The sequence below is a fragment of the Musa acuminata genome, chromosome BXJ2-2 (assembly GCF_036884655.1).
Source record: "Musa acuminata AAA Group cultivar baxijiao chromosome BXJ2-2, Cavendish_Baxijiao_AAA, whole genome shotgun sequence".
In the NCBI taxonomy this organism is placed as follows: domain Eukaryota; kingdom Viridiplantae; phylum Streptophyta; class Magnoliopsida; order Zingiberales; family Musaceae; genus Musa; species Musa acuminata.
The window spans coordinates 19138522-19166454 of NC_088339.1; the positions used below are offsets into that span (position 1 = coordinate 19138522).

The window sequence follows — 27933 nt, forward strand, 5'->3', positions numbered from 1 at the left end:
AAAAATTTATTGAAAAATATTATAAGTAACATCATATCATGTCTCCTTATTTATCATTGTTCATATGTCATTATAATATCATTTTTTTTCAAGTTTATAGTTAGTTTCATTGAGATTATGAATTTATTTAGATCATCAATAGTGTTTTCAAGTAGACCTTACAGTTTGTTTGTTGTGATGGTCAAAACATTGTAATAGATCAAAACATTATAATGGTGGAAAAATTCTTAAGGGATAATTTGGATATTTTAAAAATTAAGGGATATAGTTTTAAAAAAAGAATAAAATGGGAGATATCCATTGGGAAATACCCAAAAAAGAAATATTGTATAAAAAGATCACCCAAATATCTATATGAATATATTTTGAGAATAAAACATAAAATATCTTGACAAGCAATGGATTCATCATCTCACTTTATTTTGTCGAAACAAAAATATGATGATTTTGTTCGCAACATAAATTATTTTTTAATCAAGAGAGGAAGGAGGAGGTGTTTTTCCTTTTCCAATCCTCTTTGAACACTATTATGTTCCTTTAAATTCGTGTTACCAAGCAATATGGTTTGTCAATAAAATCTCTCATTTTTTTTTTAATTTTCCTAATGAAAATGAGGATAAAAAGCTTGACATTTTTTATTTTGGTTTCTAAATTCTAAATCATGTCCAGTAGAAGTAATTTTGATTTTGGAGTCCTCAAGATTGACATTTTAAAGTCAAAATGTTCATAGTCTTAATCCTACTTGTGATACTGCTCCAATCTGTTACACAATCCATATGAAGGATATTAGTATAAGCAATCACAAGGTTAAGCAAAAATCGCAATCCAATCACAGAATCAAAAATACCAGACTCAGATTTTGCCACACGTTCATTCACTTTCAGTGGAGCACAAATGTACCACACATGTTATAAGACATTCCAGCTTCCCAAATATTTATACGTACCGGTCAGACGACATGTTCCAACCGAGAACCGATACTGATGGATAATTAGACTTTTATCGATTTTATGATACCAGTTAGTACCAGCACCAAACTGATGTGATTGATAGTTGAAACTGGTCTCAAATCTGAGATTCAAATTTCTGTGCTCAAATATAAATTCAGTACAAAGACTTACAGATAGGATGGTTTTCTTTTTGTTTTTGTTTTTTTTGTTTTTGTGTAGGATGGGGGGAAAAGTTGCCCAAGAAAACCATAAATATAGCTCCTTGATCATATATACAGTTGATGGTCATCCGATGGGTTTCACCTACAGACTGAGCAGCTAAAGCCACCAGTGTTGAATCCATCTAAAACTGATGCTAAAACACAATCTCCTTCTGAGAGGCCATCAGATATCAAAACAATCAGGAACCCATGCTTCCAAACCAGTCACATGTTAACAATTGGTCCGCATCGTCAGATCTTTACACAACGCTTTGGCAATCATGTGCTTCACCACTTGGTCCAATCGTGTCCTCCCCTCAAGATAAAATAAAACATAAGTTCGAAGTCGCCTAGTGATCTGACCTGCCGTTCCTGCTAGCGCACAGTAAGGCTTCGAGCTGAGCTCGGTCTCCATGGTTCCTGGGCTTGGTTCTGTCGTGGCGTGCTCTGCGTACAACCTGCTGGATTTGTTGCTCATGCTCTTTGAGCATCTCTTCTATGTTGCCCCCTGGAGGCATCAAAGGTCCAGAATAATGAATACGGTTCTTCTTAGGTCCATGCCCCTGAAAAGAATTGGCAAACACAATTATGTGAGAGAAGAATCATGCGGCAAAATATATGATGATTGAAATCAATGTTTAACTACAGGGAGAAATGTATAAAACACTGAAAATAGCAGACAATATTGCAATGGTTTAAGATGGTATAGTATCATCAGCTTCAAGAGTCCAGCAGTGTAGTTTCTAGTTTCTACTATAGCTATGATATTTTCATAACCAGAAAATTAAGAAAATTTGAAGGGGAGGTTCAAGCATGTCCTACATGATCAGAGACAGAATGATGAGATAAATACCCTAGAAAGGCCAAAAAGAAACCACAGTTAAATATAACATTTATCACTACAAACATAAAATCTGTAAATCCACGAGCTGAAATTTTAATCACAAGAATAGTTAAGTTTAAGAAAAAAAAACTTGGCCTCTCATCAATCTTATGTTCCAAGTTCTCTACCCTAGAAAGCTCCTATACATTTCTAATTTTGACTTTTTATACAGCTTAAGAAAAGAAAATTGATTTTACAGGATCTTCAGAAGGTAACGTAAACAAACAAGTGCTCTATGGTAGTTGAGAAACTAACTGCCTTATTATAAAAGCTATAATTAAACGAGAATGCCTGCATGACATCTATTTTAATTTAAGAAAACCATCTAATGAAAAGTTTGTCATTCAGCCAATTCTTCTGTTGTATTATCAGCACTTACAATTGTTGATTCCTTGTCTCCCGTTCTGTCATCCTTCCTATGAGAAGCAGAAGGGCCATCCAGCAAGTGGTGAGTCCACTCTTGCTTAGATGAATCAGCAATATCACGATGGAAGTATTTGGAGCTTGCTTGATTCCCTGGCATATGCATGTGCTTCGCGCTCTGCCTACGGTCCAACCTTGCAGTATTGCTTCTTGCAACCACTGGACCTGATGTGATGGGCAAGTCTGCTGTCCTGCCGTGAGGTAATACATGTGTTTTCATTTCTGGGCCAATGGGTAGTCCCGTAGTAGACAAACGACCAGAGTGCATCAAAGGACCACTATGAAGGAAACCATTCTCTGCTGTTCCTCTAGAGAGATCCATTTGGAGACCTGACGAGACCTCCTCTCTTGATTTGTATTTGTCACTGCCAATTCTGTGACTTCCATGTATCTTCCGTGTCTGCACCAACAAAAGAACCCAAAACAATTTAATTAAAAGAACTCATGGAGTTCACAACCATGGACTTGCTATAATACTAATCTTCAAATTCAGTACTTACAGCTGCTGAACTTCAAATGATGGCTTCTCAGTAACTAATGGACATGCATAGATTTCTAACAAGTACGCAAATTATAATTATCTTTATCTTCATCAATAAGAAACTAAGGTACAGATGTGCTAAAGTAATTTTAGTTATTAAAAATCTGCAAAAATTCAAATGAATGAAGCATTTTTAAGCATCACGAATGCATTATAGAAAACAAAGAAAACCACCTAGCTTTTATTGCAAGGTGAAAGAAAAGTACAGTCTTTGTCCCTTCATTAACATACCTAAACCTTATCAAAGAAAACCCCATTATAGGGATGCAACTGTCTGAGAAATGTAGGTCAAAGAAGGAAGTACAAACTCAGGGGTTCATCCTGGCCCATATAAAGCCATTAAAAAGAAATTGCCTTCTTCAAAGCATCACTTGCTATAACAAGAATGTTCAATAAGGCCACTAGTTTTCCTTTCATTTTTTTCCATGGTTTTAGTTAATTTGCATTTCTGTCCATCTCCTTACAAGAACCAAAACTCGATTACTCCACTAGCAGTATATTTGTTCACATTAAAATGTGAAGGCAGATTCCTTTTTCTTTTAACAAAAAAGAAGAAAGACTGGACAGGAGTTCCAGCCTCAACTACTCCAATTTGTCATTCCTCTATCCACTACCACTCCCCCTTCTTCTTTATTTCCTTTAAGCTTATCCAGTGTTGATTCAAAAAGTTGGGTACCTCATTCTGAAGGCTTCGGACTCCAATGTGAAATTTTAGCACACAGGACCACTCCCTGCCTGTTTACAGACAAAATAATGGGGCTTACTGAAAATAAAATGTTCAGATGATTCACACTCAACAGCTGTTTCAATTGATGTGCATAAACATTACTTTTGAATTGACATCATCACTAAGAAACAGCCATTAGATCATAAAATGCATGTGCGAGCATCATTAGAATATCACAAAAATTTTGCACATTGGAAATGATAGGTGCAGGCAAGGTTCTCCTTACCAATCCATACCGATGTATCGACCGACTAGTGGTATAGTACGTGCAACTCCATACTGACATACCATATGTCAGTATGATGGGGCATATTGACGACATAAAAAAATGACTGAAAATAGCTCAAAAAATTTCTAAAAATAGAAGAAAAAAGTTAAATTAGGATTTTTAAGTTAGAAATAAATATAAATTTAGTATAATTTTAGCAAAAAAAATCTAAATTAGGAAAGAATAGTGGCACATATATTTTTCTAGCTCTAAGGAGTAGCTTTGTAGTATGTTCTAGACCATCCTTCTATTGATTGAATTGTTTACAAAGAAATGATTTGAGTTGTTAGATTATTTGTTAAACAACTTAAATTTTAAGATTCAAATAAATCAAATAATCGATCGACTGATTATACCACCAAAAAGAACGATGGGGCTCCACAGGCGATGGAATAGGGTCCTCGAGCCTATGTATCTATATATCAATTTGATATGTTTGTTAGACCCAATCCCAAAATTAATCTTATGCATCAAAGCGGTGATGGTCGTAGTCTAATCGTTGTGAACCCCACATGTCTGAGGCAACTTATGAGGTAAGTATGATTGTGGCATGTATTGGCGCAGAGCATAGAAAATGTCAAAACTTCTGCTTTCACCACTGATGTGTTGCTCCATTTCATAAGATTAATCATCGTACTATTGCTCAGAGAAGAATGACCAACTATCACGTCGAGCTCCATGATCAGAATTTCTTAGGTGGCATGCGTAAAATACTACTCCTTGGTCCATACACCACCCACAAACTGTGTAGATGGGACCATCGGCTCCTTGGCGTCGCCGTCAATGGTGATCAAGGCACTGTTGTCAACGTTGCTATCATGCCTTTCAACTGAGCAGGTTGCTAAATGCGATTGAGAAGTTGTCTATATATCTTTGATTAAAGAGTTCTTCCTCTAACTTGATGTTAATCCTCGCTAATTAGCCTCCCAAATTTAATCCAATCCACAAATCGTAGCTTTATGGAGTTCGAGAGAGTACAAATAAGAGAATGAGAGAAATATGTGAGTGAGAAAGTGATTGAGAGTGTAGATGAGTTTGAGAGATTGAAAGCGAACATAATGATAGGGTAGAATAGATTTAAAAACCCTTAGATCTAGTTCAAACGATCAAATGGACCATTTGAATTCAACAAATCCCAACCATTGATTGGTATCGATCGAAATCCGACCATTACGATTTCAACTATTCCGCCAACCACGAATCGAGCGATATGGGGTCCCTGGTTATGGACTGCCTAGTATAGGGCAATTCGTATGTCAATCCCCTATTGGACCGATATGTACCACCCGTCCACTAGTACAGGTCGACACGGCGAACCATGGGTGCAGCCACACCACCTAACAATGTCGACACTTCCCAGGTCCACATGAATGATAATAACAAGTTTGAAGTGTACAAATGGTTGAGTATTAAACAAAATTAGGTAGATGATTCTTGTAAATTAACTCCATCAATTTGCTGCATAGGTTGTGACAATTCTAAGGTTTTTAGTTAATACTAACTTGCATTATAACTAGACTAGATGGGATGAGGGGGCAGGGGAATATGTAGTGGCATTTTTTATTGATAGAGACAGCCACCTTATTTCTAATAGTCCCTTGTTTTTCATGCCGACTTCCAAAGTTCCACTTTGACCCAAGTCAATATATGATGGTAACAACCACTAACTTCTGAATATTGTGAATGGGCATTGCTATATGTTGCGAACAACTGTTGCCATTTTGTGACATGGTGTCGTGCCAATGAATTTCTGGCACAATACACAACATATGTCAATCCGCAAATCCCTTGTTCCAGATGATGCAAGCCACCAGTTAGCTTTTCTATAATGAACCATCTCCTTTTAATTTAATAATGATTCTAACTAAACTGAAAAGCTGCAAATAAATATACTAGAAAGTATACCTGTGGCTCCATGTTTCCATCAGGAACAGGCATTTCTTTTCTATTTCCGTTTTCAACTCCATGGCCCTTCATAGCTGCTGCTCTTTGCCTGCTAACAAAGATCACAGTGTTTAATATATATTTGATGGCAGGTAGCAACTTCTTTTACTAAAAGAAATATAAAATGGATCATTTTATTCTACTTTGTCTAAACCAAATTTTCAATTAGTTTACTGCAACGTTACAAGGAAACAAAGAAATTTCAAAGAACATGCTTTCGTAAATAGCAAAGCACCTTCTAGCTTCCTCATTCCGAAGTTTAGCATCATATTCCTTGCTTGGAGGAAATTTCGGCAAACTTGAGGGGTCACAAGCAAAAGGCTTTGTAGTGAAGAACTGAAAGGAACTAATGATTAGAATTGATGAAACTAGGATATCTGAGAAATTAATGGAAAATTGTTTTACAGATAAACAAGAAGAACAAAAAACATAACGACAATGGTAGATGATTGATGCATCATTTTTCTTACAGTAAAATTACTAGAATATGGCATCTAGCTCTTAGCCTGAGAGGGTACATCCAAACAAGGCTAACTCAGCAGGACATGTGCATCATAGTCACCAACCATATAGTTTTACATGCTTCATTTTCATTATATAAAGTCATGCAGCACAAATTCACCCCTTAACGAATCGCTGACTCGAGTTCGAGCAACTTGAGGATATGTGGAATATAAGTCAAACCAAGTATAAGAATAGTCACCATAATTCAATGTATCCAACAATCAATAATGCCCCAGACCATGTAAATGAATTATCTGATACACTTCATTTAAGTTTCAACTCCAACTGAATTTCTAAACAGGCTCGATAAGTATTTGATTTAATAAGATGCTTTATAAATGTAGCTGATGATAAATGATAAAAATCAGCCGAGAAAACAATATTTCATGTTGATCACCCTTCAATGAAAAGTAAATAAGGAACATAAGACAACAAAAATTCAAATGTAGCAATATGCACAAGCAGCAAATACACAGAATCAAGAGGCAACAATATAGATAAGCATATAAAAGAAACTTGATCTACAGTACAAAAATGATTTAGAAGTGAACCTAGGAAGAGGTCAAATCTTACCTCACTCTCGAGAGCAGATGTTGCTGTTCCACGGTTTGCTGGATCTACTGACAGTAAATGATCCAGAAGAGCTAGAGCTGGAGGAGGAAAATCCTTGAATGTCTCTCTAACACGGCGTAGGTATGGTTGTTGTGGTTTAAAGGAGGTAGCATGGGGTAACTTTGATGTCCTCCAAAACTCCTCTGAGGGTGAACCACATAACTTGAATATCTTATGCAATTGCTCCACCTAAATGTGAGTGAACAACCGTAAATAATATTGCAAATACTATTACATGTTAATGTATGAACTAGTGTAGTCCCAAGTCACTCAAAGGAAATGTAAACTTTCCATAATTATTTCAATGATATAATAAAGTGCAAGTCTCAGAACCATTGTAAAGTTGCTAATCTGGAGTGACACAGGTTAAGAACCATGGAAAAACACTCTTTATTTGCTAAGATGAACTACATAAATTGACCCCCTCTAAATCCTTAATTGGCAAAATCCTCATACTCTGGATCACCATTTTCTATATGACAAAGTTGGCACTTGGCATACAGACCAATTGTGGAGTGTGCCAAAAACTGGTCAAAGAAAATTTCAGAACATAACTGGACATTTCAGAAAGTTGAAATAACCATTTATCTCAACATAGTATAAGAGAACATTAATCTGCACAAGTCATCAAAAAGTGGAAGTATCTATGTGCAAGATCAATTATGATCCTAAATTAAAGCATAAACATTTTTAATAGCACTACAACAGTTCATCTCTGTTGCACATTAAAATAAATTTACATGGAAGCAGTATCTCAAAGAGACAAAATATCAGCAGCAAAATCGAAATAAATTACAGCGAAACCAGTGATTTAAAAAGCGCTAGGCGCCAAAAGGCGCCAAGGTCCACAAACGCCCGAGGCGCTAGGCGCTCGCCCAGGCGCTCGCCCGAGCAAAGCGAGGTGCTAAAATATAAAAATATATAATATAATTAATAATTTCAAATAAATAAAAATTAACAACATTAAAATCAAAATAATATATTATTAATCTATTAACAGAAAATTAATCATTTCAAAATTCAAATAAACTTAATATTAAGAGTATACTGTATACTGAGCCTGATGGAGAAACGAGGAAGCAGCGGCGAGCGGCGGCGAGCGGCGGCAACAGCAGCGGCGAGCTGACACGGACTTAGCTGGTTTTGCCTAAGTCGTGCGGCACCCTTGCGCGTCCGTCCGCAAAGGTCAGCCTCCCCGAAGCCTCCCATTGTCCCTTAGGACCAACAAAAGAGAGAACGGGTTAAAGAGAACGCCTCAAACGGGATCCACAAGCAAACATGTCCGAAAAACACTTCATAGACAATGCAAATTACAAACAGACTTTACAAGCTCTGAACAGTGGCACAACAAAGGGTAAAATGGTCCATTACAGACCGAAAAGCTCTCGAGCGTGTCCACATGACACAACCTTTATTTACAAGCCTAAAGAGGCCACCAACCCAACTAAAATGGGACTATTAAGCCTTCGGCCGCCCCTCTACATTCTGTACAAGGCAAGAACATGCCGAACGACACGGACATACATAAGCATTACATCAAACACCCTGTTTCGAAGTTTGTCCGTGACATTCTCCCCCACTTATCCCTTCGACGTCCTCGTCGAAGCCTTTGTGAACACTGCAACTCTTCGCCTTTGTTGAGTCTTCAATCTTCTGCTCCAGCTGCAATGCGCCTCCTGGCTCCCAACTGCTCTCCGCTGCTGTTTCTGAGTAGTCGAACCTTTGATCCGCCATGCTGCTTCAACTCGCCAATGACTCTGACTCTGGTGTGGGGTTGGCTGAGTTGTGTTGATCCTCATTGATTCCTGCGGATCTCCCAGATGAAGGAAAAGACCATCCTTACTGCGCCAGTCTCTCATAAATTCCACATGCTGCTCGAACTGGGTGGATGCTTGTTGGAGCTTTAACGAGCATCGTCTCGCAAACTTCTGAAGTTTTGGGTCCTTCCTCCACAACATCTGCTCATTGACTCTTCTTTCAGTTAGTTGTCACATCCAAGTAGGTTCGCATCACTTCCGCTTTCGATTGGCATTTCGTTGGGAAATGAAGCGGACAATCTACTCTCAGTAGCACTGATCACCGTTGGTGAGGATTTGACAACTGTTGTCTTCCATTCTCTTCGAAGGGTCTTTGAACTTGTGCAGAGCTCCTCTTCACACTTCTGAAGCACTTGAAGTGTTTGCACTCCTTGCGTTGAGTTAGTTATTGTGATTCACCTTCTCAATGCCATTGAACTTCTGGAATGCAGGAAGTTTTCACCCCAACTTGGAGTAATTCTCTGATAGATGAGGTCGCCTCTGGGATTGTACCGTCTTCTCCATCAACCCTGCCGCCTACTCCACTGAGTAGCAAAGGTACAGCACCGCGTACTGCTTGCTTCGTTCCTTGGTCGTGCACTCTTGCATGACCCGAAGTCCTTCACTTACGGCTATCTTGATGAGAAACTTGTTGACACCGGTCTTACGAAGTTCCTCGGCCTCTGCCCTTCAGCCTTGTCTCGGTACTTGGAGATTGCCTCTGCATGCTCCACCTCCTCGGCCCCTTTCACGACCAAACACTCTCCCTCCATGAGAGTAAGGGATCAATGACCTTCACGGAAGTCCCGCCTCTGCGGTACCATGGCGCTGCCATGCCCATGGCACTACTATCCGTCGCCTCGCATCTCCATCCCTTTTCTTCACAATCAGTAGATATGCCTCCGTGACACTCCTCCGAGTCCACCTCCATTCTAACTGATTGCTTGATTTTGGGTAGCTAAGTCCCTCTGGACTCGTCGTCGCTTCCTCGCCCCTTTCGACCCCCTGCTTCAACACCTCTGTGTTCTCTAAGCAGACTGTTTGGTCGATGGAAAGACAGACTGCAACTCCCATGCATGGCCTCTGCCATCGCATTAAAGGGTCTGCACCGATTCTGTTCTCCTTAGCTTCCTTGGTAGCAACGTTCGCTTACTCGACCTTGTCCTCTGACTTGCCGGGCTCCCTTAAGCGAATATGAGCTCTGGAGCAGTCCAACTCTCCAGCTACTTCGATCATACCTCTGCATGATCAAGTCCCTCCCATGGGACTCACTGGTACTTGCATTCGAACTTTTCCCTTAGTGGAACACAGCCCCCATATGCTGATGACTAAGGTTTCCATCCGATGCAAAATTCGATGCACGCCCGGAAGACCCGCCTCTGCGGTACCATGGCCTTCACTCCTTGAATCCATAGCCCTTCTTGTCGTCGTGTTGTTCACCGAAGTGGAGCTTCCAGTAGCTCCCGATCATACCTCCATATGATCCAGTCCCTCCCGGGACTATGTCGTGTGTGTCGCATTGCCACGAACTGTTCCACCACGATCCGCTGCACCATGTCGCCTCCTGGTGACATCTCCATTGCATTCTGATCCTTGTGGAATAAACTCGAATTATGAACCCTCCATGTGTGGCCTCTGCCAATACATCGCAGGGTCTCCTCCACCTTCGATTTTGTTCGCTCCTTTGGCAATCGACCTTCATCCACCCACTCTTGGGTCACACCTAGATGAAGCACCGCTCTAGGACAGTCCGTCGCCTAGTAGCTCCCGAAGTCCACCGACTTCGCTGTAAATTGTGCACCATTGCCTGGATCCTGGGCCTCTGCCCCTACCAGCACAATCTCCGCTGCGCACCGCTTCCTTCATAGCAACTCGAATGGCAACACTGTGGCATATTCTTCAAGAGTACCCGCCTCTGCGTCCTCTTGCCCCGTGCTAAGGCCTTCTGAACTCAACTTCGCCTCCGCAAATTGAGTCGCCTTAGTTCCTCCATCAAATGCTCCTCCGAGATAAGGTGCATGTGCCCCGAAGCTCCCTTCGTCTTTGGCACCATGCAAGATGAGTCTGCTCCGTCAGAATGAAGGACCCATGGAACAACATGATCTTACTCTTGCCTCTGCAAGAGTTCATGTCCTTGACCTCTGTCTAAGGAAAGCACTGTGCCTCTGCTCCATGTTCCAACTTCTATGCTGGCTCCCTTCAAGCGGCTTGAGTATTTCGCCAAGTTACCCCCAAGTTGCTCCGCTCCTCGTTTTTTGCATTGAGTTGATGGTGGCCCTCACGCCCACCATTCCACGGGTCAGCCCTCCCTTGAGTCCGATCTCCACATCGACTCCAAGTGTGCCTTCATTTAAGTTGCTTTAGGTCGCTCCCCCACTTGATCTCGCAATGCATCCACCAATGCATTCTCTCGAGCGAGATCATGCGACGACTCCTCGTCGCTTGCTCAGTCCATCGAGCTTCGTGGAGTTGTTGTTTGTTGAGGTACTCCTCCTCAACATGTGAAGTCCATCTCACATGATTCTCCCTCTGGAGAGCCGAGACTTATCCCTCCTGGATAACTGTCCCGTTGGAGCAACATCTCTCGTCGTTTCGGAGATCACCATCCCCTTGGACTACTCCGATCTGCTGAACAAATTATGCATTGTTCTGCCTCTTGCAAACGCACATGCTAGATTGCGCCTCCACGTCAATACAGCCACCGCTGCACCCCTCGAGGCCTAGCAACATGCTGAACTCATTGCACACTTCAGCCTCCTCCGGACGTATCCTTCGCATGCCGAAGAGAAAGTTTCAATGCTCCATGGCGCCGAGTCTCGGTCGCCTTGGGATGGCCACGAACAATCCATCGTCCGCATACAAGCCCATGCATGAGTACCGAATTCTTCGAGTTAGCAATTCCCCTCACCTCTGTGAGCTTTGCACAACTCTTTCGGTCGCTGAGCAACTCATTCCACTTTGCATGGTCTCGTCCTTTTGCCAAGCCCCTCGCTTGCCTTGAGCACCATCAAGTAAAGTTGTCAACGTTGAGCCGTAGCTCAAACTCAGCCATCCCAACCTTTGTGCGCTCCGCATTCTTCCAAGCTTGCCTGTTCTCGTGGTGCCTCTTGCGCGAAGGGTTGGCCATTCCTCTGAATGCCAATGTCAGATGCCCGCTCCTCTGAGCGACTCTTTTCCCTACATCTCCATGCCCGTTTTCCCTCAAACGATCGCGCGTTGCTGACTGCCCTCCATGCAGCCCCACTAGGTCCCCCACGTTTGCATGTCAAGTGTTTCTATGAGTGCTTGTCCCGCTCTGATACCATATGACACGGACTTAGCTGGTTTTGCCTAAGTCGTGCGGCACCCTTGCGCGTCCGTCCGCAAAGGTCAGCCTCCCCGAAGCCTCCCATTGTCCCTTAGGACCAACAAAAGAGAGAACGGGTTAAAGAGAACGCCTCAAACGGGATCCACAAGCAAACATGTCCGAAAAACACTTCATAGACAATGCAAATTACAAACAGACTTTACAAGCTCTGAACAGTGGCACAACAAAGGGTAAAATGGTCCATTACAGACCGAAAAGCTCTCGAGCGTGTCCACATGACACAACCTTTATTTACAAGCCTAAAGAGGCCACCAACCCAACTAAAATGGGACTATTAAGCCTTCGGCCGCCCCTCTACATTCTGTACAAGGCAAGAACATGCCGAACGACACGGACATACATAAGCATTACATCAAACACCCTGTTTCGAAGTTTGTCCGTGACAGAGCGGCGGCAGCAACAGCGGCGAGCGACGGCAACAGCAGCGGCGAGCGGCGGCAGCGGCAGCGGGAAAGGGAGCGAAAGGCACGAGCAGCGGGAGGGCTCGCGGGAGGCGCAAGCAGCGGGAGGGCTCGAGGGAGGCGCGAGCAACGGGAAGGCTTGCGGGAGGGCTCGCGGGAGGCGCGAGCAGCGAGAGGGCTCGCGGGAGGCGCGAGCAGCGAGAGGGCTCGCGGGAGGCGCGAGCAGCGGCAGCGGGAGCAGGAGCGACGAGCAGCGAGATCGCGATCGGGATCGGGATCGGCAGCGGCAACAGGTTAGGGTTGGGTAACGGTTAGGGTTGGGGTTATATCGGTTTAGTTGGTTCGATTGAACCAACTAACAACCGAACCAGGACCGAACCAGACCTAAAATTCTGGTTCGGTCGCCTTGGTTTACCCAGGCGCTCGCCCGAAGCGCCCAGCGCCTGGGCTCGGGCGAGCGCCCAGGCGGCGCTTGTTTGAAGCGCGCCACCTGGGACATTAGCGAGGCGCTCGGGCCTCGCCTCGCCTCGCCCGAGCGCCTAGGAGAGCGCCCGAGCGCCTTTTTCAATCACTGAGCGAAACCATTAAAATTTACCAAGCATCAGCGTACAAACAACACCAATCAATTGAGGAATTTTCAAACAAAAAAAATGACAAAGGTAAGAATATGGAAATGCTAAAACAAATCTTGTCAAAGATGCATAATGTGTGAAATCCCAACCCCTGGAAACAAAACCACAGTTATTTCTAAATTGGAAACTTTATTAATATACATAATTGCATCATAGAAAAGAAAATAGTAAAATGATATATGAAAATTAAAGCATACCAAGTATATACATAAGTTATTGTTGATCCAACAAAGTAAATTAGCTAAGGGAATAGCTTTATTGCATACATTATAAAGCAAGGAATGCCATTTTGCCTGTTGCAATACATGACAGCCAGGATTTACTGGTCTGGATGTGAGCCAGGATTTAAGTTCATTTTTCTTTAGGTTGACCCCTCTGCACACACCACCCACCACACAGCCTCTCATGACAGCCACTGCTGCTTGCACAACTTCTCACAATGGACAACCGCTGCTCATGCCACACACCCGATGCTCCTATCTCTCCTCCTCCTCATACTCTCCCTATGTAGTTACTCACCCCTGTTACTAACATTGTTCTAACTCTACTGCTTTCTCTTATTTTTTCTTAACCACTTACAGTAACATAAATAACAATTGATATACCATTTTTATCTTTAAGCAGAAAAACAGCCCAATGCATAAGACCCTACTAATGCAAGTTGAGATGGTCAAACACACAACATTACCCCTTCCAAGCAAGGAGATTATTTGTGACTTGAAATTCAACCATTTAGATAACAAAAAAGAAACCTTATCATGATGTCAAAGTTTGCTTTTTAACATTTTAATCTAGGCTAATAACTCAAAAATATCTTTTAATAATCTAGAAATAGTTATATGGTAACCATATTTCAATTTTCAATGACAGGTTTTTTTTATTTTTAAAATTATTTTTCATGAGTAATTATAAGCCTTGCTTCTATGAGGGTCACACCTGACCTCACACCTTGTGAGTAAGATTGAACATACTTGGTACCTAAACTTTTATAAAATCCAACAACTTAGCAAAAATTCTTTTGTATTTTTGTCATATTATTTTTCATATGACAAAATAAGATGTAATATTCCATATTCTTTTGTATTTTTAAACATAAAGTGCCTAAATTTATTTTCATATTTTTGTATAACTAAAAAAGACACAAATAAGATGTATTGTGAAAATTAATTTAAGACAGGGGTCTGCAAGAAGACAAAAGACACAATTGATTCTCTGCTGTTCCATTGGAGTGCTAAACATTGTTTTGCCAAATTAACAAATTAATTTGCTAAACATTGTTGTTTTACCTAGACAGAAGCCCCTACTCTCCTGTTCCCTTGTCATGCATGATATTTTCTGTACAGAATATTAAGCAACTAAAACATCAATCAATTGGATTATTAGCATCTAATCCTTGGAGAAAATCTGACAGGCAGTTACTCTTCAGAACTAATCTATCTCCATAACCTACAGCTGCAGCACCTATCCATTCAAGAGGCTTTAAATTTATTTATTTAATTCTGCTCTTCACAAATGACTATTTGAAGGTACGTGACTTACTACCAGCATAAATGATGGCAAACTGCCACCCCAAATTAGTTGATTGTACTAACAATTTTCCCACAGTTTCTAAGCATCATTAGCATGTACACCTAATTAAAGTGACAAAAGCAACAAAAGTAACAAATGGTACCTCAGTTCTTCCTGGCATAATAGGCCTCCCAGAAAGCAATTCTGCAAGAATGCAACCAGTACTCCACAAATCAACAGAAACACCATACTCTGTAGCACCCAACAAGAGCTCAGGAGGACGATACCACAGTGTTACCACACGACTTGTTAAGTGCTGCTTGTTGTCAGGATTATAAATTGTAGCTAGTCCAAAGTCTGCTATTTTCAGGATCCCATTATTGTCAATCAAAAGATTTGCGCCCTTGATATCTCGATGAAGGACACCCTTCATATGGCAATGCTCAAGCCCATGGAGCAGCTGCTGCATATAGCATTTAACCTGGATGTCATTGGTCCACAATGAGTATGCAAAATACCAAGAGAACCTCAGTAAAGATACATCATTAATTTTTTTGTATATTCAAGTAATGAAACACCTGTGGCTCAGTAAACTTGATGCCAGGGATTGCTACAAGTCCAGCAAGATCGTGCTCCATATATTCAAAAACAAGATACAAGCTACATGACATTTTTGATGTAACAAGAGCTTCGAGTTTAACAACATTTGGATGATCAAGTCTACGAAGAATATGTATTTCCCTTGCCATAAACCGTACACTTTCAGGATCTACATTAACAAATCGCACTTTCTTAAGTGCCACAGTTTTGCCAGTTTCAAGATCACGGGCTTTGTATACACTACTATAAGTTCCTTGCCCAATCTGCAGAGATAATACAAATTATCAGCAGTAGTACAAGAAATTTAGTTCCAAGGATTTGAATGAATTCAAGGTAGCATGTAGAAGCATAGCTCAAATCCAGTAAAGTTTGTCAATGAAAAATCCATTTAAAAAGGTCTGAGAAGTAACAAAGAGATACAGAATTTCACATTTTACTACCACTACTTAGTGAGGGACTATCATACTGTTGTTCTGATATATCCCTTGGGCTACAATTGTAAGGTTTTCAAGCCAATGAATAAGAGATAATTTTTAATTCTTAAAGTAACAAATATAGGCCTAAGATGGAACAAGCGAAAATCAAAGGAAATAAGAGTAAAGAGACATTAAAGAAATTAAGTATTATATGCACCTAATCAACAGAAACATATAGTAAGAGATATGATAGTTCAATCCAGAACCTACAAATTCACTGGTAGCAACACATGAAATACACGTCAAAATTTGATACATACATGCAAGGAATGCCATGCTATATGGCCCGTCATACAGTTCTGAGCAAAAACATAGACATATATCACACAAAACCAAAGGATACACTTTGATTCAAAGCATACTTACGCTATTTGTTCTGTACTGTGGCAAAAGCCAACTGCATAGGTCATTGCTGCTCTGATTTGGACAAATCTCATGAAAAATATGATAAATATTGATAGGAGACCAGCGATTTCAATAGGCGCTCGGGCGAGGCGAGGCGAGGCCCGAGCACCTCATTTAATGTCCAGGCGGCGCGCTTCAAAGAGGCGCCGCTTGGGCACTCGCCCGAGCCCAAGCGCTGGGCGCTTTGGGTGAGCGCCCGGGTTAAACCAGGCGACCGCACCAGTGTTTTAGGTCTGGTTCGATCTCCTTTGCCTTAGGTAAATTACTTAAACAAAAATGCCACTTATATTGGACTCCATATGTGGCACATTATATTGATTTAATGTTGAAAGATATTGAAAAAATCATTGACATCAAGAAAACTTTAGAAAGAGCAATCTTTGTTGTTGGATTTCTCTATAATCATATTGGGATTTTGAATATAATGAGAAAATTCACAGGCAACAAAGAATTGGTGAGATATAGTGTCACCCGATTTGCTACTTCATTCTTGACATTATAGAACGTGTATCGTCAAAAACATAATATAAGAAATATATTTAAAAACACGTTTACCTCTAAGAAATGAGTGACAAGCAAATTGACAAAAGAAGCAAAAGGCAAGTGGGCCACTGATATCATCTTAGTGTCATCATTTTAGAATCATGTAGTTTATATATTAAAGGTAATGGGCCCTTTTGTTCGAGTCCTTCGATTGGTGAATAATGAAAATAAACCTACAATGGGATATATTTATGAGGCTATAGATAGAGCAAAGAAGACAATTAAAAAAAAATTTAATAAAAATAAAAAATATGAGAAAATTTTTATAATCATTGACGAAAGATAAAATTATCAACTTCATCGTCCCTTACATGCAGCAGGAAATTATTTGAACCCTGAATTTTTTTATAAAATTAAATCTGTTGGATTTGATGCAGAAGTTTTGAATGGTTATATCAGTACATTGCAAGATTAGTTCCAAGCCTTGAGGTGCAAGATAAGATTATTTATGAATTATCTTTATATAAAAATGTTAAAGGTCTTTTTGGAATTTCAATGACAGTTCAATCCACAACAACAACATCTCCAGGTATTAATAATTTGATATAATTAATTTCATCTATAGTATATTACTATATTATTGCTAATAATAATATAAATTTTATAGTAGAATGGTGGAGTCTATTTAGAAATTCCACCTTAAACTTACAGCAATTTGCAATCAAAATACTTAGCTTGACATGTAGTGCTTCGAGTTGTGAGCGAAGATGAAGTGTTTTGAGCATGTAAGAATCACTAAATATTTTTATTTCAATTAATTAATTTATTTAGATAGATGTATTAATATATTTTTAAATTATATGACATGACAGATTCACTCAAAGAGAAGAAATCGATTAGAACATCAACGATTACATGATCTTATTTACATAAAGTATAATCAAATTTTAAAGACTCGTCATGATTTACGAAATAGAATTGATTCAATCTCATTATAAGATATTGATGATTCAAATGACTGGTTGGTGAGAGACATGGGTGCCAACTTGCAAGATGCGGAAGACGAGCTTGTATTTGAAGATGATAGATTGACATGGTGTCACGGACAAAGTTCTAAACAGGATGTTTAATGTAATACTTATGTATGCCCGTGTTTTTCTGTTTATTCATGCTTTGCACAGCATGTAGAGGAACAGTCGAAGGCTTAACAGCCCCATTTTAGTTGGGTTTGGTGGCCTTCTTAGGCTTGTAAATAAAGGTTGTGTCATGTGGACACTTGTGAGAGATACTCGATCTGTAATGGACCATTTTGACCCTTTGTTGTGTAACCGTTCAGAGCTTGTAAAGTATGTTTGTAATTTGCATTGTCTATGAAGTGTTTTCGAAAATGTTTGCTTGTGGATCCCGAGTGAGGCGTTTTCTCTAACCCGTTTTCTCTTTTGTAGGTCCTAAGGGACCATGGGAGGTTTCGAGAAGGCTGACCTTTGCGGACGGACACGTAAGGGTGCCGCACGACTTAAGCAAAACCAGCTAAGTCCATGACAGATGGTATCAGAGCAGGACAAGCACTCATAGAAACACTTGACATGCAAATGTGGGAGACCTAGCGGAGCTGCGTTGATGGCAGTCAGCACGCACGACCGTTTGGGGGAAAACGGGCATAGAGATGCAGGGAGAAGGAGTCGCTCGGAGGAGCGGGCATCTGAGATTGGCATTAAGAGGAATGGCCAACCCTTCGCGCAAAAGGCACCACGAGAACAAGCTAGCTTGGAAGAATGCGTAGCGCACAAAGGTTGGGATGGCTGAGTTCAAGCTACGGCTTGACGTTGACAATTAAACTTGATGGTGCTCAAGGCAAGCGAGGCGCTTCGTAAAGGATGAGACCATGCAATGTGAAATGAGTTGCTCAGCGACCGAAAGAGTTGTGCAAAGCTCACAAAGGTGAGGGGAATTGCTAACTCGAAGAATTCGATACTCATGCAAGGGCTTGTATGTGGACGATGGAATGTTCGCGGCCATCCCAAGGCGACCGGAACTCGGTGTCAGGGAGCATTGGAACTTTCTCTTCGACATGAGAAGGATACGTCCGCAGGAGGTTGAAGTGTGCAGCGAGTTCAACATGTTGCTAGGCCTTGAGTGATGCAATGGGGGTTGTCTTTACGTGGAGTCGCAATCTAGCATGTGCGTTTGCAGAAGGCAGAACAATGCACAGTTTGTTCAGCAAATCGGAGTAGTCCAAGGGGATGGTGGTCTCCGAAACGAAGAGAGATGTTGCTCCAACGGGATAGATATCCAGGAGGGATAAGTCCCGGCTTTATAGAGGGAGAATCATGTGCAACAAACCGCACACATTAAGGAGGAGTACCTCAAAAACAACAACTCCATGAAGCTCAATGGACCAAGTGAGCGGCGAGATCTCGCTTGAGAGAATGCATTGGTGGATGCATTGCGAGATCAAGTGGGGGAGCGACCCAAAGCAATACAATTGAAGGCACACTTGGAGTCGATATGGAGATCAGACTCAAGAGAGGGCTGACCCGTGGAATGGTGGGCACGAGGGCCACCATCAACTTAATGCAAAAAAGAGGAGCGGAGCAACTTGGGTGTAACTTGGCGAAGTACCCAAGCCGCATGAAGGGAGCCAGCATAGAAGATGGAACATGGAGCAGAGGCACAGAGCTTTCCTTGGACAGAGGTCAAGGATATAAACTCTTACAGAGGCAAGAGCAGGATCATGTTGTTCCATGGGTCCATTCTGATGGAGCGGACTTATCTTGCATAATGCCAAAGACGAAGGGAGCTTCTGGGCACATGCACATTATCTCGAAGAAGCATTTGATGGAGGAACTAAGGCGACTCAACTTGCGGAGGCGAAGTTGGGTTCAGAAGGCCTTGGCACGGGGCAAGAGGACGTGGAGGCGGGTACTCTTGAAGAATATGTCACAGTGTTTCCATTCAAGTTGCCATGAAGGAAGCGGTGCGCAGCGGAGATTATGCTGGTAGGGGTAGAGGCCCAGGATCCCGACAACAGTGCACCATTTTCAACGAAGTTGGTGGACTTCGGGAGCTACTAGGCAACGGACTGTCCTAGAGCGGTGCTTCATCTAGGTGTGACCCAAGAGCGGGTGGATGAAGGTCGATTGTCAATGGAGAGAACAAAATCTAAGGTGGAAGAGATCATGTGATGTATTGGCCGAGGCCACACATGGAGGGATCACAATTCAAGTTCATCCCACAAGGATCAGAATACAATGGAGATGTCACCAGGAGGCGACATGGTGCAGCGGATTATGGTGGAACAGTTCGTGGCAATACGATACACATGACATAGTCCCTTACGGGACTATATCATACGGAGGTATGATCGGGAGCTATTGGGAGCTCCACTTCGGTGAATAAAACGACGGTAATATGGGCTATGGATTTATGGAGTGAAGGTCATGGTACCGTAGAAGCGGGTCTTCCGTGCGTGCATCGAATTTTGCATCGAATAAAAACTTTGGTCATCAGCATATAGGGGCTGTGTACCACCAAGGAAAAAGTTCGAATGCAAGTACCAGTGAGTCCCATGGGAGGGACTTGATCATGCAGAGATATGATCGAAGAAGCTGGAGAGTTGGACTGCTCTAGAGCCCATATTCGCTTAAGGGAGCCTGGCAAGTCAGAGGACAAGGTCGAGTAAGCGAACGTCGCTACCAAGGAAGCTAAGGAGAACAGAAGCGGTGCAAATTCTACAACATGATGGCATTGGCCATGCATTGGAGTTGCAGCCTGTTTGTCTTTCCATCGACCAAAGGGAGTTGCTTGGAGAACACAGAGGTGTTGAAGCAGGGGGGTCGAAAGAGGCGAGGAAGCGACGACAAGTCCAGAGGGACTTAGCTACCCAAAATCAAGCATCAATTAGAATGGAGGTGGACTCAGAGGAGTGCCACAAAGACATATCTACTAATCATGAAGAAAAGGGATGCAGATGCGAGGCGACGGATAGTAGGGCCATGGGCATGCAGAGTCATGATACCGCAGAGGCGGGACTTCTATGAAAATCATTGATCCCTTGCTCTCATGGAGGGAAAGTGCTTGGTCGTGAAAGGGACCGAGGAGGTAAAGCATGCAGAGACAAACTCCAAGTACCAAGACAAGGCTGAAGGGCAGAGGCCAAGGAACTTCGTAAGACCGGTGTCAACGAGCTTCTCATTAAGATAGCCGAAAGTGAAGGCCTTTGGATCATGCAAGAGTACACAACCAAGGAACGAAGCAGGCAGTACGCGGTGTTGTACCTTTGCTACTCAGTGGAGTAGGCGGCTGGGTTGATGGAGAAGACGGTACAATCCCAGAGGCGACCAAAACTATTAGAGACTTACTCCAAGTTGGGGTGAAAACTTCCTGCATTCCAGAAGTTCGATGGCATTGAGAAGGTGAATCACAGTAGCTAACTCAATGCAACGAGTGCAAACACTTTGAGTGCTTCAGAAGTATGAGCAAAGAGTAGGCAAAGGTCAGTAACCAACTCGATGCATGGAGTACAACTCTTGAAGAGGTGGGCGAAGTCAAGTAACCATTGTCTTCTCAACTCTTAAGAGAATGGGCGAAACCGAGTACCCCAATTCTCTTATCTATCCAGCAGAGGAGCTCTGCATAGGTTCAAAGACCCTTCGAAGATATTAGAAGACAATAGTTGTCAAATCCTCACCAATGGTGATCGGTGCTACTGTGAATAGATTATCCACTTCATTTCCCAACAGAATGTCAATCGAAAGCGGAAGTGATACGAATCTACTTGGAAGTGACAACTAAGTGAAAGAAGAGTTAATGAAAAAATTTTGTGGAGGAAGGACCTAAAACTTCAGAAGTTTGTGAGGCGATGCTCGTTAAAGCTCCAACAAGCATCCACCCAGTTCAAGTAGCATGAGGAATTTGAGAGACTGACGCATAGTAAGGATGGTCTTTTCCTTCATCTGGAGGATCCGCAGGAACCAACAAGGATCAACACAACTCAGCCAACCCCACATTAGAGTCAGAGTCATTGGCGAGTTGAAGCAGCATGGCGGATCAAAAGTTCGATTACTCAAAAACAGTAACGGAGAGCAGTTGGGAGCCAAGTGGCGTATTGCAGTTGGAGCAGAAGATTGAAGACTCAGCAAAGGTGAGGAGTTGTAGTGTCGGCAAAGGCTTCGACGAGAACGTCAAAGGAATAAGTGGGGGAGAATGTCATAGACAAAGTTCTAAATAGGATGTTTAATGTAATACTTATGTATGTCCGTGTTTTTCTGTTTGTTCATGCTTTGCACAGCATGTAGAGGAACGATCGAAGGCTTAACAGCCCCATTTTAGTTGGGTTTGGTGGCCTTCTTAGGCTTTGTAAATAAAGGTTGTGTCATGTGGACACTTGTGAGAGATACTCGGTTTGTAGTGGACCATTTTGACCCTTTGTTGTGCAACCGTTCAGAGCTTGTAAAGTTTGTTTGTAATTTGCATTGTCTGTGAAGTGTTTTCGAAAATGTTTGCTTGTGGATCCCGAGTGAGACGCTTTCTCTAACCCGTTTTCTCTTTTGTAGGTCCTAAGGGACCATGGGAGGTTTCGGGGAGGCTGACCTTTGCGGACGGACATACAAGGGTGCCGCACGACTTAGGCAAAACCAGCTAAGTTCGTGACAATAGGGAGATGTGGCAAAAGCTTCAGGTGCTGAAGAATTACAAATATATACAAGATAGATGATGAAGAGAAAAATGAGTGCAACAATATCAAGCTTAACTCCTGCTATTGTTGAAGACATAGAGAATGAAACATATTTTGATAAAGAGGAAAGACACGAGGAAGTGGAAGAATTCAATGAAGATTATTTGTTTATAAATGACGATAATATTGATTATGATAAATGACTTTGATATAAAATTTTATTATTTTGAATTTTGAGACTTTTTGTTAATGTGACATTGTACTTTAGATTTTCTTAATTTAATAACATATTTTTTATTTAAATAATTATATTTATTATTTATATTATATATTTTTATATTTTAGTGTCTCGCTTCGCTCGGGCGAGCATCGAGCGCCTCAGACATTTTTTGAGCTTAACGCCTTTTAACGCCTAGCACTTTTTAAATCACTGTAAGAGACTTCATATTAGAGTCAAACTGGTTAAATTTACTTTAGAATAAGCTTCAAATAGGTTGTAACTTAAAAATAGTCCACCATTATAGCCTTGAAATATTCTAGCTAGGATCTTTTTTCATGATTCTCAATTTGTATTAATTAAAGAAACCCTTTTGCCATCGCTCAGGAGAAAGAATAACACGAGAGAAATAAAAGGTCAAGGCAGAGGAAGAAGAAAATGGGTCAGACAAAAGAAGACAATAAGTAATAAGTTAGTATAATTTTTTCTTATCATTTATGGTTACCATCTCTTTATTTCATTTCCCTGAAAAGATAATGGTTCATTTTCCTCGCAAAGGAGGCATACTAGATTTAAAAGAAAAAATTCCCTCATTGGAGGGATATCAGATGGTATACCAAATTGGCCTAAGGGGCAACTGATACAAGCCAACTGCAGAAAGTAAATTTGTGTATCAATGCAAATTGACTGGATGCATGTTAATTCTAGCATGAAATCAAACTGAGGGAAGGGTTGTAATTAAGGGACGGGAGAGAAGAAGGTGGTTAAAGCAATTGTAGTTTACTCAGGTCTAGAAGATACTAATGGAAGAATAAGAATAATCCAGGTAATGACAATGAAAGAGAGATTTGACATGACTGAATTTTGTTTATGTAACCTTCGATAAACCATTGCCATCAAAAGATTTTGTTCTGAAATAAATTTTCCCTCCCAAAAAATATAAAGAAGAAAAGACATGTAGGTTACTGAAACAGTAGACCGATAGACAACAGAGCTTGAGATACAGAATTAAGATATTCTAACTTTGATAATTTAAACCAAACACAAGCCTCAATCTTTCATGAAGACCATACTTATTTTGGATATGTTTGCGGGTTAGGTGAAGAAATGCAACCCCTAGTTACCTAAAGGGATCTCAATAGAAATATCATTGCTCAAAGAGAAATGAAGTATATTTATGTGATGCTTCAAAACACTAGTGTCAGAAATATTTTTTGTTGAAAGTCTCGTTGATGCAATGCTGTGTCTTATCTCATGCAAAAGTTTAAATTAAGGCCGAATAGAAACCTTTTCCTTTCACACACACACACACACACACACACACACATACACACACATATACACATATACACATATATACATATATATACACATGCATATATATATGTGCCAGCTGGTACATGCAACAAAGACAGGGCAGTCAATGCTACATCTCAATATCATTGATTTAGTCTTTGTTGGAAACTTGGAATAATATTAAAACTTCAAAATACAATAATATGTCTTTCTATTTCCCAACACTAGTACAAAACAAAGGGCAAGGAGTAAACTGAACTCTCATACTCCCATCGTTTGTGGACTGGATTCATATTAAATGGGTCGATTTTGTCACCAAACCAGCCATCCCAACCAGTACCAGCCCTAATTGTTAACTCTACAGGAAACTACAAATTGGAGGATTGTTTAGTTCAAAATGAAGTAAAAAAAACCACTTCTTTTTCCTTAATGATGATACCAACATGCTAAGAGATATAGAAAAATGGTTATTAGTTAAAAAGAATGAGCATGGGGCTTAGAGTATCTGTTAGAGATTCAGCTTGTGTTCGTACTAGGTCTAACTATATGTTTCAAATATATTCTGTAGAAAGATAAATATAACAGGAAAATAAACAAACAAATAAAGGAGGCACTAAATTTGTAAAGTATAAAATAGCATCTAAAAAAATATACAAACATATTACAACAAACATTCAACAAGAAAAAAGTAACCTATGCTAGCCAAACTGCTCGATAAACATATCATCACGACATGAAAAAGAAAATGATACTGCTGAGACCAACACCTACCTTGTGTAATTTCTCAAAGGAATCTGCTCTTCGAGGCAGCCACCCTTTTACCGCTTCCCCAGCAACATTTGTAAGCCAAGAAGGCCAACCTGCTGCGACATGCTCCAACTTGAACCCATTTGGTACATGAGATATCACCTTACTGTTTCCCTCCACTGTCCCTGCACCAATAACCATTGATGTAGGCTCTACTCCGTTTGCCCGAGCATCAACTGTGGCCCTTCTCTGGTGCCCAGCCCCCTTTCCAGTCCTCTCAACCTCTGGTAACACTTTCTTCCCAGCGTCACGCACCAAAGAAGGTGGTGAAGGGACCATATTGTCTCGTGTCTTCGATATAAGCCTCGCCGTGCTCCCATCATTGCCAACACTTGCGTCCGTATCTGCCACCCCTGCCTCCTCCCTTCTTGAAGAAGAAACCAATCTCTTCAAAGACTTTTTGGAGGTCTTAGGGCGCGGGCGCTGAAACTGCACGTCATCGTCTTCATTGGTTCCTTTGGAGGAAACGCAGCCCATAAGAATCTTCGACTCCTTCCCTCACCACAAGCACACGTGCGTAGCTACTGAAGCATCAAACCTCACCGAAAACCCTCCTGAGACCTTCTTGGAGGCAACTAGGGATCCAAAAACTAACGAACGGTAAAGAAACAAAACGAAATATCCAATATATTCCTTCCAAACTACCGAAGAACCAAATCCAGATCGGATCACAAGTCACTGCCGTCACTTAAACCCAATAAGACAGAATCAAATCCCCAAATCCAGAAATTCTCCCCAAAAGACAATTGTATCGAGAAATCAACAGTCCCCGAATCTTGATTTCCTTTCGCCACGCAGTCGGAGACCAGCAAACCGCCGAGCTGCAGGCGGAGAGGAACTCCAGAAAGGAGAATCACCGGAACTCCGATCAAGATCCAATCTTGGCGCCGCACTCCGCGAAATCAGAACCCCAATCGGCGATCTCCCGCTTCTTACACAAATTTTCGCGTCAAAACCTCCAATTGCTTCGGCTTCTCTCTCCTCCACCGAAACGAAGAAACAAAACAGAAAACGACGAACAAAAACCCGCAAAGCAAAGGAGAAACAATCAGTATATTCCTTCCACGAAAAGAACGATATAAAAAATAAGGGAGAGAAAAAGGAAACCAAGGGTTAGAAAGAGTGGTTTAGGGATCCAAATGGGAAGAACACAGAAAGCACACCGAGGGGAGAAGCTTGAAGATCAAGATACGCAGAGATCGAAGAGAACAAGGAGATCAAACGGAGGGCAGAATAAGACGGATCAAAAGACGCGGTTTTGGGAGAGGGATTAAAACGGAGATCGATGCGAAAGTGACGGATTGGGGCGCGGAGTGGGGAGGGAGAGTAAAAGAAGCGTCAAGGCGAGGGAGCGAGCACGGCATTCCCGTGGGAGCAGCGCCGAAGGGCGGCGAACCGACGGTGGAGATGCGATCGCCACGACCGCATCAGCGTCTCCCCGTACGCCGTATTCGCTGCTTCCACTATTTCTGGCCGTAGGTGTTCTACCTAGATATTTAAGCATTTTGACATATCTACCCTTACTAGGTTTGAAAATAACGGATTCACCCTAATATTTTTTGTGTGGAAATAAAGCATCTATTATTCAACATGTAAATGGAAAAAAATAATATTCTCGTGAAAAAAAACAGATATATAAATAAAAAACAATATTTAAATATTTAAATTTAAATTAATAATAATACCCAGAATTGGATGCTTGTTATTTGACCCGAAGGAACGAATTGGTAACGTAGCACCTCATACCTATTGTGTTGAGATTTTGTTCTTGAAGGCAAGCACTTGTTAGTCGATCACTCAAGAATTTGAAGACAACTTGAAGTCATTCTTAATCAAATTCTACTAATTAAAATCATAAGAAGATTCAAAAGAGAAATGAATGAAAGAGTCGAAATTAGGTCGAGTGTTCCGAATCAATAGACACTTTACTTTGGGATTGGGCCTCCAAACTCATAAATCAACATGCGGAATCGAGACATATGGAAACATAAAATTATGTCAAGATTAGAAAGGTGGAAAAGCCTAACTAATTCTTCCACTTCCATGGATTGCCTAAAATTAGGTATTTACCATATCAATTTTATTATAGCTTATTTATCAAAAAAATGAATTACCTGAAATGATTGACTTTTAAGATTATAAAATTAATTAAATATCAGGTAACTTTAAAGTAATTATAAAATTAATACATTGACACATATATGTGTGTGTGTGAGCATGAAAAAATATTAATGACAAATATAAACTATAAGAAGAAATATTAATGTTGGTTTCATATATGCTATGCGAGAAAAAAAATAAAGAAAATAAAGAAATGGAGCGAACAAAAAAAAAGTCACTGATTTTGACTTTTCTTCTTATATATATAGGAAGAATTCCCAAAATATTTAAACACTGATGTTGGTTTATCTTATGTTGTGTTTCATCAGGTCTTATCAGTGTTTTTTAAAATTTATTATTATGAGATTAGTCAAAGTTGTGTTGGTAGTTCTTAGGGTCATTTAATTTTACTTTTTAGGAAAAAAAAGATTTTCCTGAAACCCAAAAGTAAGTTAATAATGCATTGCAATATAATATTGTATAAAAAATATAATAAATTTTTGATAAAACAAGAATATACTGAAATAACATAAAATGGGAAGAAGTTAAGAATTGTTAAGATAAAAAGTAAGAACAAATACAAAAAGTGATTCATGTCATTCTAATTCCTTATGCTTAGGTACCAAATTGAAGAGATTTTTCTTATGCACCTTAAAAGAAAGGAAAGCCCAAAAGTAAAGATAACAAGGTAAATAAAGCCTACACTCACATTACACTCAGCTTTAATCCATTTAAGAGAAAAGTGAACTCAATAACTATTTTCTCTTGGAACGTTACATCAAAAATGAAGGCACTCTGATGTGATGGCAAACCAAGCAGCTATTTATATTTTCTTTTTTTTCTTCTGCGATCAAATGGGCATTTAAGATCAATAAACTATTCCTGCTCCTTTTTTTTCCTCTAATGTAGAACTCATAAGATATAAACATACCAACCAGGAAGCAATCAGCTTCAACGACAATGGAAATGGTAACACAAGATAGCTAAAATCCAGGCATGCAAGTGATAACGCATCCTTCAAATTCATACATGTCCTTCATACTGCAATGAGGAGTTGGAGATTTAGATATGGACCTAATTTTTCTCAAAAATTCTCACTAATTTTTTTTTCCATC

General features: G+C 40.8%; 1 protein-coding gene across 1 annotated transcript; it reads right to left on the reverse strand.

The window, feature by feature from the left end:
- Positions 1-1060: 1060 nt before the first annotated feature.
- LOC135605226 (probable serine/threonine-protein kinase At1g54610) lies at positions 1061-26177 on the reverse strand. Its single transcript, XM_065095061.1, has 8 exons — positions 24683-26177; positions 15336-15620; positions 14921-15238; positions 7014-7241; positions 6172-6272; positions 5898-5985; positions 2413-2856; positions 1061-1713 (listed from the first exon to the last, which is right to left on the reverse strand). The coding sequence occupies exons 1-8, from the start codon at positions 25193-25195 to the stop codon at positions 1501-1503; spliced, it is 2190 nt and encodes a 729-aa protein (XP_064951133.1). The 5' UTR covers positions 25196-26177; the 3' UTR covers positions 1061-1500.
- Positions 26178-27933: the final 1756 nt, after the last annotated feature.